Below are 17,814 nucleotides of genomic sequence, written 5' to 3'. Positions count from 1 at the left end.
CACTCAGAGCAGTGATAGCGAACCTGGAAGAGGGGGACTTTATGGTATCCTTGGACATCAAGGATGCGTATCTCCACGTTCCAATTTACCCCTCACACCAGGGGTACCTCAGGTTCGTTGTACAAAACTGTCACTATCAGTTTCAGACGCTGCCGTTCGGATTGTCCACGGCACCTCGGGTCTTTACAAAGGTAATGGCCGAGATGATGATTCTTCTTCGAAGAAAAGGCGTATTAATTATCCCATACTTGGACGATCTCCTAATAAGGGCAAGGTCCAGAGAACAGCTAGAGATGGGATTAGCACTGTCGCAAGAAGTGCTAAAACAGCACGGGTGGATTCTGAATATTCCAAAATCCCAGTTAATGCCGACAACTCGTCTGCTGTTCCTAGGGATGATTCTGGACACGGTTCAGAAAAAGGTTTTTCTCCCGGAGGAAAAAGCCAAGGAGTTATCCGAGCTTGTCAGGAACCTCCTAAAACCAGGAAAGGTGTCTGTACATCAATGCACAAGAGTCCTGGGAAAAATGGTGGCTTCTTACGAAGCAATTCCATTCGGCAGATTCCACGCAAGAATTTTCCAAAGGGATCTGTTGGACAAATGGTCAGGGTCGCATCTTCAGATGCACCTGCGGATAACCCTGTCTCCAAGGACAAGGGTGTCTCTTCTGTGGTGGTTGCAGAGTGCTCATCTATTGGAGGGCCGCAGATTCGGCATACAGGATTCGATCCTGGTGACCACGGACGCCAGCCTGAGAAGCTGGGGAGCAGTCACACAAGGAAAAAACTTCCAGGGAGTATGGACGAGCCTGGAAACGTCTCTTCACATAAACATTCTGGAACTAAGAGCAATATACAATGCTCTAAGCCAGGCAGAACCTCTGCTTCAGGGAAAACCGGTGTTGATCCAGTCGGACAACATCACGGCAGTCGCCCATGTGAACAGACAGGGCGGCACAAGAAGCAGGAGTGCAATGGCAGAAGCTGCAAGGATTCTTCGCTGGGCAGAGAATCATGTGATAGCACTGTCAGCAGTGTTCATCCCGGGAGTGGACAACTGGGAAGCAGACTTCCTCAGCAGACACGATCTTCACCCGGGAGAGTGGGGACTTCATCCAGAAGTCTTCCACTTGCTGGTAACCCGTTGGGAAAGACCAATGGTGGACATGATGGCGTCTCACCTCAACAAAAAACTGGACAGGTATTGCGCCAGGTCAAGAGATCCGCAGGCAATAGCTGTGGACGCGCTGGTAACGCCTTGGGTGTACCAGTCGGTGTATGTGTTTCCTCCTCTGCCTCTCATACCAAAAGTTTTGAGAATTATACGGCAAAGAGGCGTAAGGACGATACTAGTGGTTCCGGATTGGCCAAGAAGGACTTGGTACCCGGAACTTCAAGAGATGATCACGGAAGATCCGTGGCCTCTACCTCTAAGGAGGGACTTGCTTCAGCAGGGTCCCTGTCTGTTTCAAGACTTACCGCGGCTGCGTTTGACGGCATGGCGGTTGAACGCCGGATCCTAAAGGAAAAAAGGCATGCCGGAAGAAGTCATTCCTACTTTGATTAAAGCAAGGAAGGAAGTAACCGTGCAACATTATCACCGAATTTGGCGAAAATATGTTGCGTGGTGCGAAGATCGGAGTGCTCCGACGGAGGAATTTCAACTGGGTCGATTCCTACATTTCCTGCAATCAGGATTGTCTATGGGTCTCAAATTGGGATCTATTAAGGTTCAAATTTCGGCCCTGTCGATTTTCTTTCAAAAGAATTGGCTTCAGTCCCTGAAGTCCAGACCTTTGTTAAGGGAGTGCTACATATACAGCCTCCAGTGGTGCCTCCAGTGGCACCGTGGGATCTCAATGTGGTTTTGGACTTTCTAAAATCTCATTGGTTTGAACCACTAAAGAAGGTGGATTTGAAATATCTCACATGGAAAGTGACCATGCTTCTAGCCCTGGCTTCGGCCAGGAGAGTGTCAGAACTGGCAGCTTTATCTTCAAAAGCCCATATCTGATTTTCCATTCGGACAGGGCAGAACTGCGGACTCGTCCGCATTTTCTCCCTAAGGTGGTGTCAGCATTTCATCTGAACCAGCCTATTGTAGTGCCTGCGGCTACAAGTGACTTGGAGGACTCCAAGTTACTGGACGTTGTCAGAGCATTAAAAATATATATTGCAAGGACAGCTGGAGTCAGAAAATCTGACTCGTTGTTTATATTGTATGCACCCAACAAGATGGGTGCTCCTGCGTCTAAGCAGACGATTGCTCGTTGGATCTGTAGCACAATCCAACTTGCACATTCTGTGGCAGGCCTGCCACAGCCTAAATCTGTAAAGGCCCACTCCACAAGGAAGGTGGGCTCATCTTGGGCGGCTGCCCGAGGGGTCTCGGCATTACAACTTTGCCGAGCAGCTACGTGGTCAGGGGAGAACACGTTTGTAAAATTTTACAAATTTGATACTCTGGCTAAGGAGGACCTGGAGTTCTCTCATTCGGTGCTGCAGAGTCATCCGCACTCTCCCGCCCGTTTGGGAGCTTTGGTATAATCCCCATGGTCCTTTCAGGAACCCCAGCATCCACTAGGACGATAGAGAAAATAAGATTTTACTTACCGATAAATCTATTTCTCGGAGTCCGTAGTGGATGCTGGGCGCCCATCCCAAGTGCGGATTATCTGCAATAATTGTACATAGTTATTGTTAACTAATTCGGGTTATTGTTGAAGGAAGCCATCTTTCAGAGGCTCCGCTGTTATCATACTGTTAACTGGGTTTAGATCACAAGTTGTACGGTGTGATTGGTGTGGCTGGTATGAGTCTTACCCGGGATTCAAAATCCTCCCTTATTGTGTACGCTCGTCCGGGCACAGTGCCTAACTGGAGTCTGGAGGAGGGTCATAGGGGGAGGAGCCAGTGCACACCACCTGATCTGGAAAAGCTTTACTTTTTGTGCCCTGTCTCCTGCGGAGCCGCTATTCCCCATGGTCCTTTCAGGAACCCCAGCATCCACTACGGACTCCGAGAAATAGATTTATCGGTAAGTAAAATCTTATTATATATATATATATATATATATATATATATATATATATATATATATATATATATATATATAGACACCTTACTACTATTTTACTGAGTCGTGCAAGTGTCTGGTTTTTGTGTATTGTATTGTCTGTCGCCATAATGAGTAAGGCACCAGCAAAAACTAAAAAGCATAATTGCAAAGTCTGTAGCAGTGTGTTACCTGATGGATCTACCACATGTACAGTATGTTTTGTGGATTCGGTTCAGAATACAATTTCTGCTCCAGTTTTACAGCCAATTTCCTCACCGAACCCTCCTTGGGAATTGTTAGTAAATGTACTGGATAGGTTACAATCAGAATTGACCACCGCTCGACAGGAGCGGGAAACGGCAAGATCTGAGTCTAGGGTGAGACCGCCAGAACTACCGGAGGCGTCTCAGCCTTACGTAAGGTCCAAATCCATTTTGGGTAGATGGGATAAATTTCATAGGTCTTATGATTTTACAGTTTCTGCTATGTTGCATTCTGACGATTCCATGCCAGATATCACGGAACAAGATGAGGGTGAGGAGGGCGAAGTGGAGTCAGATGGTGAGGATTTTAACAGTTCCGGCATTGATGATCTCATCAGAGCGGTACGTCAGTCTCTGAAGTTTACTGAAACTGAGGAGCCTCTCACAAATGATCAGGTCGTATTTACTAAACGACAAAAAACTCCAATAAGTTTTCCTGTCTCGGAATCTCTTAATCAGATGTTAGTAGAAACACGACAGAATCCAGATAAACGGTTTTCTATACCTCGCAGATTTAAGTCTAGTTACCCGTTTCCAGACTCGGTAACATGTATATGGGAGAATCCACCAATAGTTGATTAGTCAGTGTCGAAGCTTACCAAGAAATTAACCATACCAGTGCCAGCAGCTACTACGCTTAAAGACCCTTCAGATCGCAAGATAGAAACTATGCTAAAGTCCATGTATGTAGCAGCAGGTGTGATGCTGAGACCTGGATTGGTTGGCATCTGGGTCACTAAGGCGCTCATAATATGGATTACAGAACTCAAATCTGCTTTACATGACGAAAACCTGATACTTCTTGCAAATCAAATGAGTGAGGCTGTAGAGTATCTCTGTACAGCGTCTACTGACGTCTGTCAACTCACTTCTCGTATTTCATCGTCGCTAGTTACGGCACGAAGAGCACTCTGGCTGCGTGCTTATCATGCGGAGGCAGAGGTCAAACGAGGTATAGAGGCGTTGCCTTACGATGGCAAGAAGTTGTTTGGTCCTGAATTGGACGCATGGATTGCTGAGGCTACGGGAGGTAAGTCTGTTTTCTTACCATTGCCTCCACCGGTATCAAGAAGGAGGTACGCTGGACCTTCGTTCAAATCCTTTAGACCTCAGTCCTTTCGAGGACGTGGCAGAGGAACAGCCACGCCTGCTAGACGTGGTCGTGGACGTGGTTTCCAACAAACCAACACAAGTCGCCAGGATGCTAAGGTTACCGACAAACCAGTGGCATGACGGGCTACCAGCCCATCTCGGTTCTCCGAATGTGGGAGCACGCCTTCAGACGTTCCATTTGGCGTGGTTCCACACATCCGCGGATGGGTGGATCTGCAATTTAGTGTTAAAAGGTTACAAAATAGAGTTCGACTGTCTTACGCCTCTGCGGTTTTTCAAGACAGGATTGCCTCTGTCGTACGACAAGAGGGCGGTTCTGCAAATTGCCATTCAGTCCCTACTGGATTAAGCAGTTTTGATTCCGGTCCCTGTACATCAGCAGGGTCAGGGTTATTATTCCAGTCTGTTTGTGGTACCGAAGCCGGATGGCTCAGTCAGACCAATATTGAACTTAAAGGGTCTCAATCAGTACGTAACTTACTACAGATTCAAGATGGAGTCTCTGCGTTCGGTGATTGCGGGTTTAGAGCCAAAGGAATTTATTATTGCGCTAGATCTCAAGGATGCGTACTTACACATTCCAATTTGGCAGCCTCATCAGAAATTCTTACGGTTTGCAATACGCCAGAACCATTACCAGTTTCAGGCTCTACCGTTTGGCCTGTCGTCAGCGCCTCGGGTATTCACCAAAGTGATGTCTGTGATGATAGCTCATCTCAGATCCCTGGGAGTGACAATAGTTCCGTATTTAGACGATCTGCTCATCAAAGCTCTGTCTCAACAGATGCTTCTCCAACATGCGCTGCTAACGTACGATGTACTGGTTCACCACGGTTGGATTGTCAATTTCAAGAAATCACATCTAATTCCGTCTCAACGCCTTCAATTCCTAGGTATGATTCTCGATACGGTCAATCAAAGAATTTACCTACCACAACAGAAAGTACAAGTTCTACGCCATCTAGTACAGTTAGTGCTCAAGCCACGCACAGTGTCTGTACACTTGTGCATTCGCCTCTTAGGCACAATGGTGGCAGCTTTCGAAGCGCTTCAGTTCGGAAGATTTCACTCGCGTCCATTTCAACTGAATGTGCTCGCCCAGTGGTCGGGCTCGCATCTGCAGATTCACCACAGGGTGAGGTTGTCGCCAAGGGCAAGAGTGTCTCTGCTCTGGTTGCTCAAGGAACACAATTTAACCGCAGGAAGACGGTTCGGAGGCTGGAATTGGATAATTCTAACTACGGACGCCATTCTCAGAGGTTGGGGAGCGGTAATTCAAAATTGTCAGCTCCAGGGTCTCTGGGCGGATCACGAAAGATTGCTGTCTATAAATGTCCTGGAACGCCGCGCAGTTTACAATGCGCTACGACAAGCAGTGCACATGCTTCGCTCTCAGCCTGTCCAAGTGCAGTCAGACAATGCGACGGCGGTCGCATACATCAACAAACAAGGAGGAACGAGAAGCCGCATGGCAATGCGGGAAGTAGCTCGAATCCTCAATTGGGCGGAATACCACCAGGTGATATTGTCGGCCGTGTTCATTCCGGGAGTGGACAACTGGGAAGCGGATTATCTCAGTCGTCGGGATTTTCATCCAGGCGAATGGGCATTAAATCCAGAAGTGTTTCACATGTTGGTTCAGCGATGGGGTTATCCTCAGGTGGACCTGATGGCGTCTCGACACAATCACCAAACGTTCCAGTATGTGTCCAGAACAAGAGATCCAAAGGCAGTGGCGGTGGATGCTCTCACTGTCGCGTGGCCGTACAGTCTTGTGTATCTGTTTCCACCGTTTCCGTTGCTCCCTCTGGTGCTAAAACGGATCAAAAGAGTCTGTCACAGTCATACTAGTGGCGCCTCATTGGCCTCGGAGAGCTTGGTTCTCGGATCTCCAAGGACTACTCGCAGACGATCCTTGGCCGCTCCCACTACGTCCAGACCTGTTACAACAGGGTCCGTTCCTTTACCCCGATTTAGCGCGGCTGCGTTTGACGGGGTGGCTGTTGAGACCGCCCTCTTAAGAAGAGAGGGCATTCCAGAATCGGTTATACCAACCATGTTACGAGCTAGGAAGCCGGTTACGGCAGCTCATTATTACAGAATATGGCGTGCCTATATAGGTTGGTGTGAAGCTCGGAAGTTTCCGACATCATCTTTCAAGTTAACCCGCCTTTTGTTGTTTCTACAAACAGGGTTGGATGGAGGACTGCGTTTATCTACACTAAAGGTGCAGGTATCTGCTTTGTCAATTTACTTTCAAAGACGATTGGCTCTATTGCCGTCTATACGCACTTTTCTCCAAGGTGTCCTCAGAGTACAGCCTCCATTCATTCCGCCTACAGCGCCATGGGACTTGAATCTGGTTTTAGATTTTTTACAGTCTTCATATTTTGAACCCTTACAGCAAGTGGATATAAAGTTTCTCACTTGGAAAACAATTTTTCTTCTAGCCTTAGCTTCGGCAAGGCGTGTTTCGGATTTGGGTGCCTTGTCATGCAAGTCACCGTATTTGGTGTTTCATGATGACAGAGCGGAACTTCGGACGAATCCTGCTTTCTTACCAAAGGTAGTGTCATCTTTTCACATCAATCAATCAATAGTAGTTCCTGTGTTGACAGCACATTCTGGAACTCTGGATGTGGTACGCGCATTACGCGTTTATGTATCCCGAACGTCTTCAGTTCGTAAGACGGATACTTTGTTTGTTCTCTATGATGCTGCCAAGATGGGTTGGCCAGCGTCTAAACAAACCTTATCCAGATGGATAAAACTGACCATACGTCAGGCTTACCTTAATGCTAGGTTACAGCCGCCTACATCAGTAACCGCTCATTCCACACGTTCTGTGGGAACTTCATGGGCAGCTGGTCGGGGAGCTTCTACGACGCAGCTTTGCCGTGCGGCTACATGGTCTTCAGTGCACACGTTTGTGCGCTTTTACAAGTTTGATACGTTTGCGGCATCAGCATCTAGCTTTGGTACGTCCCAAGAGTACTCCAGTGACCCCTAGTGGATGAAAAAGAAAATAGGATTTTGGTACTTACCAGCTAAATCCTTTTCTTTGAATCCATAGGGGGCACTGGACGCCCACCCAGAGCAGTTTTACCTAGTTGTGGTGAGTTCTGAGGATCTTATGGTAACACATTCTCACCGACTGGTTCAAATTATCAAGTGCTGGTTAGGGTGTCAACTGTTTAGTTGTCAGTAACGTTATGTGTCAACTTCGTTATTGTCCGTTATGTTATATGTAATACTCCATTGTCAACCTCTCTATAGTTCCTGTTCGGCTCAGTAAAAAACACTGAGGTACTCGGGGATATGGAGGGGTGGAGTGTTCTAAATTTAAATATTCAGTGCTGTACCTACGGAAGCCGTCCATATCCCAAGAGTACTCCAGTGCCCCCTATGGATTCAAAGAAAAGGATTTACCTGGTAAGTACCAAAATCCTATTTTATATATATATATATATATATATATATGTATATGTATATGTGTGTGTGTGTGTGTGTGTGTGTGTATGTATGTTCATGGAGCAGCAGTGTACACTAGTAGCGTCTGGATCCACTCAGCGTTTGCTAACGTATTGATCGGTCCTGGAAGCGAGGTGAGTCTCCCTGTATCCCACTCTACTGAGTACGGGTTATACAGCACTAAGTCTCTATCTACCTTTTGAGTACGAATAAGTTAAAGTGCTTATTGCATATGAGTCTGTATACATTTACTGTTTCTTTCGCATGTGCATCTGTATACGTTAGATCTGTTTAAAAACTGATGCAGTAATATGTTCTCCTACATACTTAAAATGTAGCTGTAGTTCATGTGCTCATATTGCTTAATATACTAATGTATAACATGTGACTGACTGCTAGTGTGATTGCTGACTTTACTGTATTGGTCTATTTCCTCAATGCCGGTGCATGGGTAGCGTCGGATTGTACAGTATCAATTTTTTTTAAAGTGGTTACAGTCACAAATTGTGTAGTACACTGTGGAAGTGTTGATTATTTATCATGTCTAAGAGTGGCAAAGGTGAGGAAGGTACACCAACACTCATATAATGTTTGTCTTACAAAAATGTGTTATCCTCTCAGGATCTGGTTCAGGATGGTTTCTGCAAATTGTTTTAGCTTTCATCAAGAGTTAATGAAAAATACAAGGCAGATTCAGGTACAAATGGATCCACCTTGGGCTATGTTTGCACAGACTTTATCCAGTATAGCTGAACGTAAAATTCCTCCAACTCCTGTACCAGGGATAGGTTACACTATTAACCCTTACATGCAGCTCCCCACCTATGGTGTATCACTAGCAGCAGCAAATTCTCAAAAGAAACAAGATGATAAACCAGTGGTAAGTAAATTTTCACCTTCACATTTCAGATGAGGATTCATCGGAAGATGAAAGCTCAATTAATTCTACTTCGGCATACGAAGAGGAGGAAGAAAGTCTCAGCTCAGTGGATATAGCGGAGTTAATTAGAGCAATGAAAGCCATTCTATCCTTAGCCTGTGTTAAAAACCAAGGCACCTGTGTTTAAACGTCCCAAAGCAGTTAAGTGAGTTTCCAGGGTTAGATCAGCTGACGGAAATTATGGAAGAAGCTTGGGCTACGCCCAATAAGAAGTTTAGTATTTCTAAGAAATGTAATTCCAATTATCCTCTTCCAGCTGGGGATTGTTTAAAAAGGGAGGTGGCTCCTAAAGTAGATACGCATGTGATTCGATTAGTGCGAAAATCTATATTACCTTTGCCTTCAACATCATAAAATGATGTCACGGATAGGAGAGTGGATGGTCTTCTAAAAACCATTTTTTCCTTGTCTGGAGCAGTCATAAGGCCAGCCATGGCTTCAGCTTGGATGGCATAGGCAGTGGCTGCCTAGGCTGATGCATTGGAGGGGGATTTTTCTATAGCTTCTAGAGAGCAAAAATCCCATATAGCTCATATAAAACAGGCTGCAATGTTCCTGGAAGAAACAGCATTAGATATGGGTACTATTGCCTATAGGGCATCAGCTTCAACAATAGCTGCTCGCAGAGCAGGTTGGCTACGTACGTGGAAAGCGGATTCAGAATCTAAGGTTTTGGAATCATTACCTTTTTCTCGAGATATTCTTTTTGGTAAAGAATTGACAGATATTCTGGAGTCAGAAGCAGACTCTAAGAAGGTCAAGTTCCCTTCCACATACAATTTCAAACCTAAAGTTACGGATTTTCGGCCCTTTCGGTATCCAGGAAAAGCTAAAGGAAAAAATGAGGGCAAGCAGGCCCAATACAAGAAGTCTGGTAAGACTAAAAAGCATTGGGCTCCCAGAGGACCGGTTGGGAAGACAGATGATAAACCATCAGCCTGATGGTGCGGGCCTCCACCTGGGGGGATGACTTCTTCAGTTTTCACAGGTCTGGCAGCAGTCTGCAACAGATGCCTGGGTGCAGGAAGCGGTATCTCTAGGTTATGCTTTTGCCTTCAAGAAGCACCCTCCTCAAAGGTGTTTTTTTTTTTTTGTACCAGCCCGTCTCGGGTAGAGACGAAGGCCAGGACTTTGTTAGAGGCAGTTCAGAAATTGCTTCACTCAGGAGTAGTCATTCCAGTTCCTCCTGCGCAGCGAGAACAGGGGTTTTACTCCAACCTGTTTTTAGTTCAGAAGCCAAATGGGTCTTTTCTTAATCTCAAAGTACTGAACAAATACATTTGGGTACCTCGGTTTCACATGGAGACGTTACGGTCAGTCATTTTGGCCATGGAACCAGGAGATTATATGGTATCCCTGGATATACAGGATGCTTACCTACATGTTCCTATAGCACTGTCCCATCAGAGCTATCTCAGGTTTGCTATCCTCCAACAACATTTTCAGTTCCAGGCCCTACCTTTTGTGTTAGCCACAGCTCCCAGAGTATTTACCAAGATTATGGTGGTAATGGCATCTTATCTCCGCCAGCAGGGGATAAGAATTTTTCCATACCTCAACGATCTTTTAATCCTGGTACAGACGCAGGAGTTGCTCTTATGTCATCTACGACAGACAATAACATATCTGCAGAACCACGGGTGGCTCATAAATTGGGCAAAATAGTCTCTGGTTCCGTCACAACGGATGACTCAATTGCGGACGGTACTGGATTCAGGTCTTCAGAGTAAGGTTACCTCTGAACAAGATATCCAAGGTCCAGTCAAGGATTCAGGACTTGTTACACAGTCAAAAGGTATCCATTCACGCAGCAATGCGGGTGATGGGTTTGATGGTATCAACTTTCGACATGGTGGAGTATGCACAGTTCCACTCACGGCCTCTGCAGCATCTGATTCTCACCAAATGTAATGGGTTGCATTAGACGATAAAAACACAGACCCTGTTTCTTACGATTAGAAGTAAGAAGGTCATTAGCCTGGTGGCTACAGACATCCCATCTGGACAAGGGGAGACCCTTTTGGAATCCGATTGGGAAATTCTGACGACAGATGTCAGTCTCAAACGCTGGGGAGCAGTGTCAGGAAGGCTGTGTTTTCAGGGGCAATGGGCCAGAGAAGTTAGTTGCCTGCCAATAAACATATTGGAACTTCGGGCCATATACGTGGCACTGATGCAGGCAAAGGACATTCTTCGGGGAAAACCAGTCCAGATCCGCTCGGACAGTGCAACGGCAGTAGCGTACCTCAATCATCAGTGAGGAATTTGCAACCGAAAAGTGATGGAGGAGGTAACAACTTAGGTCGACAGTCATTAGGTCGACCACTGAAAGTCGACGTGGGAATTTGGTCGACTTGTACTAGGTCGACAGGTGAAAGAGTCGAGTTTTTGGACTGTTTGGTGTTTTCTTTATAAAGTGACGGGGAACCCCAATTAGTACACCGTGTCCGCTTGCCATGCTTCGGGCAGATTACCGTTCCGATCGTAGTCCACGTGGATTGTCAAGTATGGAAAAATCCAAATAATGGAAACACAAATGTGACAAACTCATGTCGACCTTTTGACCTATCGACCTAGTACATGTTGACCTAATGACCATGTCGTCCTATTGACCATGTCAACATTCAGTGGTTGACTTAATGACTGTCGACCTAACGTCCGTGTCCCCTAATCCTTGCAGTCTGTTCGCTATCCACCACAGGAGTATTCATTCCAATACTTTTCCCATCATCAAGGTTTTGGGATTATTATTATTTTTTACTGTTACTTCCCCATCACTGCAATATTGGGTTGGTTGTTGCAAAAAGAGCTCTGTTTCATGCACCTTTTGTCATACACATCTACAGCGGACCTTGGTTCTGGATTTCAGCCTTCGCAGAGGATGGTGTTCAGGGGTCTTCTTTTCGACCCCAGTTATCTCCAACTTCGGCGGAGTGTAGGATTTACTGACCAGAATACACTTCGGCAGTTTCCACAGGGGTCAGTACACCATGGTGTACACTTCCTCTGCAGGATAGTGGTGACTTTACAGGTGGCTCCATTCTCCTGGTCTCATACCTGTTTTTTTCAATCTTTGATTCTGTTATTAATCCCAGGCAGAATTGAGTTTACATAAACAACAGTGCAGTCTCTCAATTCAAATACGACAATATTCTCGTTGGTGACTACACAATCCAAATCTGACCCATAGGACTTCATTCTGTCTCGACATGGAGGGTCATAACCACAGTCAGTAGTCTCAGACGTTACGGTTTTTGGTTTCAACTCTGGCATTTTCAAAAACACTATATGTCACTTCCGATCTACGGGCGATCCACAACGACTTGACTCCAGCACAAGGTTTTCTACAAGGTCTTTCCACAGTGGCCTATATCATCATGTGCAGTGGCACTTGTAGCTGGAGAGCCATCGGAACAGTATCTAACATATGTAGAGGGCGGAATTTTGGGTTCCGGCAAGATCGGTCATCTCCAGTTCCAGAATGGGCAACTGGGAAGTGGACTTCCTGGGTTGTCAGGCTGTTCTTCCTTGAAATATGTGTAATCAACGGGTATTTCTGGCTTTGGTGTACCTCTGTGACTAGCTGACATAGACCTCAGGGCATCTCGTCTCTGCAAAAAGGGCTTCCTTGGTACTGTGATCGCTCCGGGGATCCTCTTGTGGCAATCATGGACGTCTTGTCAGCTCCTTGTCACTTTCATTTGGCATATTTATTTCTGCCTCTGGCAAAATCTAGTGAGTACTTCAACACATTTGACCGGTGGCTCCTTCGGTCTTCCTAATCTGCTCCGAATTTGCCTGTTCACTCTTCCCTGCAATGCTTCAGGCCAGGATGGCCAGGGCTTCTTACAGGGTACCTCTTCGGCCGGCTCTCTACTTTTAACTTCGTGTCATCACCGGGATTTGTCTCGTCTAACTGTGACGGCGTGATTGTGGAGAAAAGCGTCACCAGAGTAAAAAAAAAAATTAATAATAATTTGCCTCAGTCAGTAGCACTGCTATGTTTCCGGCTCACTAACCAATCACAGTGCCCAGAACACTTGTCATTGTTTTGTGCGTTTGCAAAGGTCACTCAGCTGAGGTTCTTAGTCTTTTCCGCCTCTTGTCCTTTTTGCAAAATAGCTGTCAGAACTACTTTGTCTTATCTTTGGAGACTCGGTTCCGCTTTAGAATTTATTTTCCGGAGCTGGTTACCAACATTCTTACAGATGTTCTGTGTTTCCTGTACAGTTTCCTTGTATGGCTCCTGTTTCTCCTTTCCGGCCTCTTCTCTGTTGAGTTGCGGTTTCTTTCTCTTACGGTGTTTTTGTCTTTTGAAGTTAGGGTGGTCTTAACTACAAATCACAGGTTGTATCTGCTTTTCCTCTTCATCAGCACAATGTGCTTCCTGTGTCGTCCGGGGAAGGTCGGCACTTGGCCTTATTGCTGGTCTTTCAAGCCTTACACATTCCCTTTCCTATACGGAGACCGATCGCCATACGGACTTCTTAGTGTTGCACCCAAGCGTGGTTGCAGGTCTCTACGAACACTGTGGATTGTTGGGTCACATCTGCTATCCCGCAGCCTTATGTGTCCTTTGCAGTTTCTGTTCCTGTTCCTGGCCCTCTGCGGGCTTGTGCCACTGGCCTTTGGGGTCATCTGAGTTCGTGGAGGTGCCTCTGTTCTGCAGCTGTGAAGAGCGGCAACCTTCACAGGATTCTCTTGTTTCCATACTTTTGGTATGGGGGATGCCTCTGTTGGGAGTCTGATCTTACGGGTGGATTTTCCGTCTGCTTCCCCCCCTCTTTGACTTGCTTTGGGATATCCCAATTGTAAGTGCGCAGCATCCCCCAGATGATTGATTGAGAAAATTGTTTTTTTTTTTACTTACCGTAAAATCTTTGAGTCCATCTGGGGAACGCTGCGATCCCTTCCCTCTTGTCTAGTTATTCTGTTCTCTCTTGGATTTGTTAAACTTTAACTGAGGAATACTTCCTGTGAACAGGGACTTGATGGGAGGGGTTAGAGGGGGAGGAGTTCTTTTTATAGCTTGTTCCAAACTCCATACTCTAACTCAATTGTAAGTGCGCAGCGTCCCCCAGATGGACTCAGAGAGAGAATTTACGGTAAGTAAAATTGCTGACTAATATTCTGAATATATTGTATTGCTTTCTGTTAAGTAATCTGGTATTTTGGGACAGTAGATATTTTCTGTATTCTTTTTCGTCATAGATGGGCCTGTACAACAGAACGGTGTGATATCCCTGCTAATTTAGCATGAGCTTTATGCATTCACAGTAATGCTTTTATTCTCAAACCAAATCCAATGTATATGAAATGAATTGATTTTATTTTTAAGGCTGTTAGAGATTGTAAGCTACAAGATAATCGGGGTACACCAAGAGGAAGAACTACTAGAGTGCTTATCACCTGCTACAAGTCGAACATTTCGAATAGAGGTAAATTGATGGGCAGCTATTTCCTGATTGAATTGCTTTTCTGTAATCTTTGTATTACAGAGGCTCTATATAATCACTATTGCAGTCAGTAGGCTTCCTTTGTTTATTACTTATTACCAGTTATTTATATAACACACAAATACTCCGCAGCACTTTACAGAATATTTAGTCATTCACATCAGTCCCTGCTTCAGTGGCGCTTATTACACACACATTCACGCTATGGTTAATTTCATTGAGAGCCAAGTAACCTACCAGTATATTTTAGGATTGTGGGAGGAAACCGGAGTACCCAGAGTAAACCCACGCAAGCACAGGGAGCATATATAAACACACAGCCATGGTGGGAATCGAACCCATGACCTCAGTTATGTGAGGCAGTAATGTTAACAATTACACAATCTGCACTGCCTATTGTTGAGGTGCTATTGAAACTGACAGTTGATGTATTGATACTTGTCTAGAACAAAAAATTGAGCTTGTATTCCTACAGTCTTTTTCAATGGTGTTACAGGAAATCCCTCTGGACCAGGTAGACATAGATAAAGAAAATGAGATGCTAATTACTGTGGCACATTTTCACAAGGAGGTGTTTGGCACATTTGGAATCCCATTTTTGCTAAGGATACAACAGGTATGTATACATTTATCCATTACCTACAAGGTTCTGATTAGGTTCTTGCTTTTCATCATCAGCATTTGGCAAATTGTAGCTGTATTTATTAAGTTAAGGTAAACCATATAGAGAAGTAAATTGTGTACACCAGTGGTTACCAAACTTTTTTGAATCACGGCACCCTAGAATATCAGAATTTTTTTCACGGCACCCCTAGGCCAAAAATGTCTTATTGAGAAATTTAGAAAGAAATATTACATTAAGTAGATCGTGTTTATATGTCATCCTTAGGGTCAGTTGTGTGGTGAGGGACAAAATTTACTTCTGTTTGCCAACATATTTATGGACTGGAAGCCACCAGCACTGGTTTTGCCTATTATATTGACCATGAGTAATTTGAATTGGTCCTGGACCACCAACCCAGGGCACCCCTGCAAGTGTCCCGAGGCACCCCAGGGATCCACGGCACACAGTTTGGGAACCTCTGGTGTACACTATAGAAAATGCGATTTGTAGGGGTTTTTTGTGTTTGAATACATCAATGCACATGATATTTTTGTCAGTTTGTTGCTGTGTTCTGTCACCTTATATGCATATTTAAATTGTATACTTTTTAACTTAAAAAAAACTACAATACGAGACCTATATGGATGCAAAGCTATGCCCCAGATCACTAGAAAGGTGGTGTCTACTACCAGTTCAGTCATTTTTTTACTCTGTACTCAAACATAAAAAACTGGGCTCATATATCAACAAGTTTTAGTCATTTAAAACGTGCTGCGTATGATAAATGGTGCTCCAGCCAATCGGCTCATTATGATCATATGTTTGATAAATGACAGTTGGAAGCTGTTTGGCTTGAGCACCATTTATCATATGCAATGAATTTTAAGCTGCTACTCGTTGATAAATGGGCCCCTAAACTTGATTGCTCATTAAACTAAAAATGCTCCTTGCTTATTCATACTTTTTTACATTCGAACGCTGTAGTCTACTTTACAAATGAGATCTGACTGGATCAATTCCAGCTCTCTGACTTTGTACACTTCCTCTCTCTGCTGCTGCTGTGTTGAGTGAGTTCCTTGCCATATCTGTGCGCAACTTTCACAGTGCAGTTAGCATGTGCCATAATGGCTCAGAGTCTGCCGGTGGCCTATATGTACACACTGCAGTGAGGAAGTGTAGCTTTTTAAAAGCTGACCATACTGTATAAAAGATATTTCTCATGAAATTAAATACATTTTCTATAATCTGGTAATTTTAATGTTGCTTATGAAAATAGCAACTACTGGGGTTTTGTATGCTGTGTAGTGTAGCCATTTATAGGAGTCTCATTATGTCCCACTGGTAAATTGAGGTTATATTAAACATATGCAGTTGTGATCAGTTACTGTTATAAACTTGTGTGTATGTGTGTGCATTTGTGAGAGGATCGTGCTTTAATATACAGATCGAAAACTATAAAAGAAAAAATATATAATTTATCTGTATAATTATAAGAATATATATATTTACTATTTCTCTTTGGTTTGTGTCTGCTAATAAATTATTCTCCAGCATTATATGACTACCATGGCAACCACAATCACATGGCATATGATTTAGTTAGGAGAAGGATTTGGAATACCCCTATGATTTTTGTTTTCACTGCACCATCCTTGTCCTTCTCCTCCCACCCGTCTCTTTCTAAACATGACAACTTGTGAGCCTGTATCTCTTGACAACTTGTGAGCCTGTATCTCTTTAGTTGACTGGCAGTCACACCATGTATTTTGTGTCCATACTATGCACTGTGACACACCTCCCCCCATATGTTATCACATGACATGGTGAAAGCTATGGCCATGTGGTAGCCATATTTGGTTGCCCTCCAGAGAGGTATTCAAATGAGATATTGATTTGTAAGAGGAAAATAACTATTTGATGCATGAATTAAAGGTAGGGGAGAGTGGTGTAAGATGAGCCAATTTTTACTTAAGAAGTAAAACGTAAACATCTACCCTTAATTCTTGATGCAGGTTCTGCCAATCGTTATATAAAAAATGCATATATGACAAAACGCTAGGAAAATAGGACTTTTAAAAAAAAAATGGTCTTGTAAAAGGCTCAATTTAACTCAGATTTAGGTGTAAGTTGATCTTACTCTGTGGGTAAATTGAGCCATCTGGGGCTAAACTGACCAATTGACGTTTTCATGTTTAAATATGGGCATAATAAAAAAAGATAAATAAAAAAGACATTTACAAACAGTTTCATTTACCAACTAGTCTTAATTATTGTTTTTAAAGGCAACTTTAAATAATATAAAGCCAACTAAATAATAATTACCATTAAGCAATTAAACAGTTTTCATACATCTATTGGCATTTCAGTGACTACTCAACATTTCACCTACCAACATTGCAGGGAAATAATGTAGTATTGCTCCCTCTTTGCCATTCCTCCAGCTAATCACATTGGGGTGGTTTGGAGAAGAAATAAAGTACTAACCACTCTGCTTACAAAGTTTATTTTACAGATTGTAGGGTTGATGTATCAAGCCGTAAAAAATGTGAAGAAGTTGCCCATAGCAACTAATCGTTTTTTACTTTTCATTTTATAGATTATACTGTATAAATGCTTCCTCAAAGCTGGTTAGAGAAGTTGCCCATAGCAACCACTGCCCCCCTTATCCACTATTTACATTGCTTGATACAGTACATCAACCCCTGTGTATGAAACGTGACCATTAGGAGTTGATTGGTACTTTCTCTATGCTTTTGATAAATCTCCCCCTTTGTGTGGAGAGTACCACATAATTTTCCTTAAATGGAAAAGTGAGTTACTGTGTGCCAGCACTCCCCCGGATTCTTCTGACAAGTAACTCTGTCGCCCTCCGTTTAAAACTGGCTCAATTTACCCCACAGCCACCATTT

General features: G+C 44.1%; 1 protein-coding gene across 3 annotated transcripts in view; it reads left to right on the top strand.

Annotated features, from left to right (window-relative positions):
* USP7 (ubiquitin specific peptidase 7) overlaps positions 1-17,814 on the top strand; it is a 309,008-nt gene that overhangs the window by 275,612 nt on the left and 15,582 nt on the right. For all 3 annotated transcript variants that reach the window (XM_063934275.1, XM_063934274.1, XM_063934273.1), the window contains 2 exons: positions 14,184-14,283; positions 14,798-14,917. In XM_063934275.1, the coding sequence (XP_063790345.1) occupies positions 14,184-14,283; positions 14,798-14,917 (220 nt within the window). The remainder of the gene's footprint in view (positions 1-14,183; positions 14,284-14,797; positions 14,918-17,814) is intronic.

This window comes from Pseudophryne corroboree, chromosome 7 (genome assembly GCF_028390025.1).
Source record: "Pseudophryne corroboree isolate aPseCor3 chromosome 7, aPseCor3.hap2, whole genome shotgun sequence".
Taxonomy (NCBI): domain Eukaryota; kingdom Metazoa; phylum Chordata; class Amphibia; order Anura; family Myobatrachidae; genus Pseudophryne; species Pseudophryne corroboree.
Note: the sequence above shows the minus strand (reverse complement) of the source record. Positions and strands in the feature narration are given on the sequence as shown.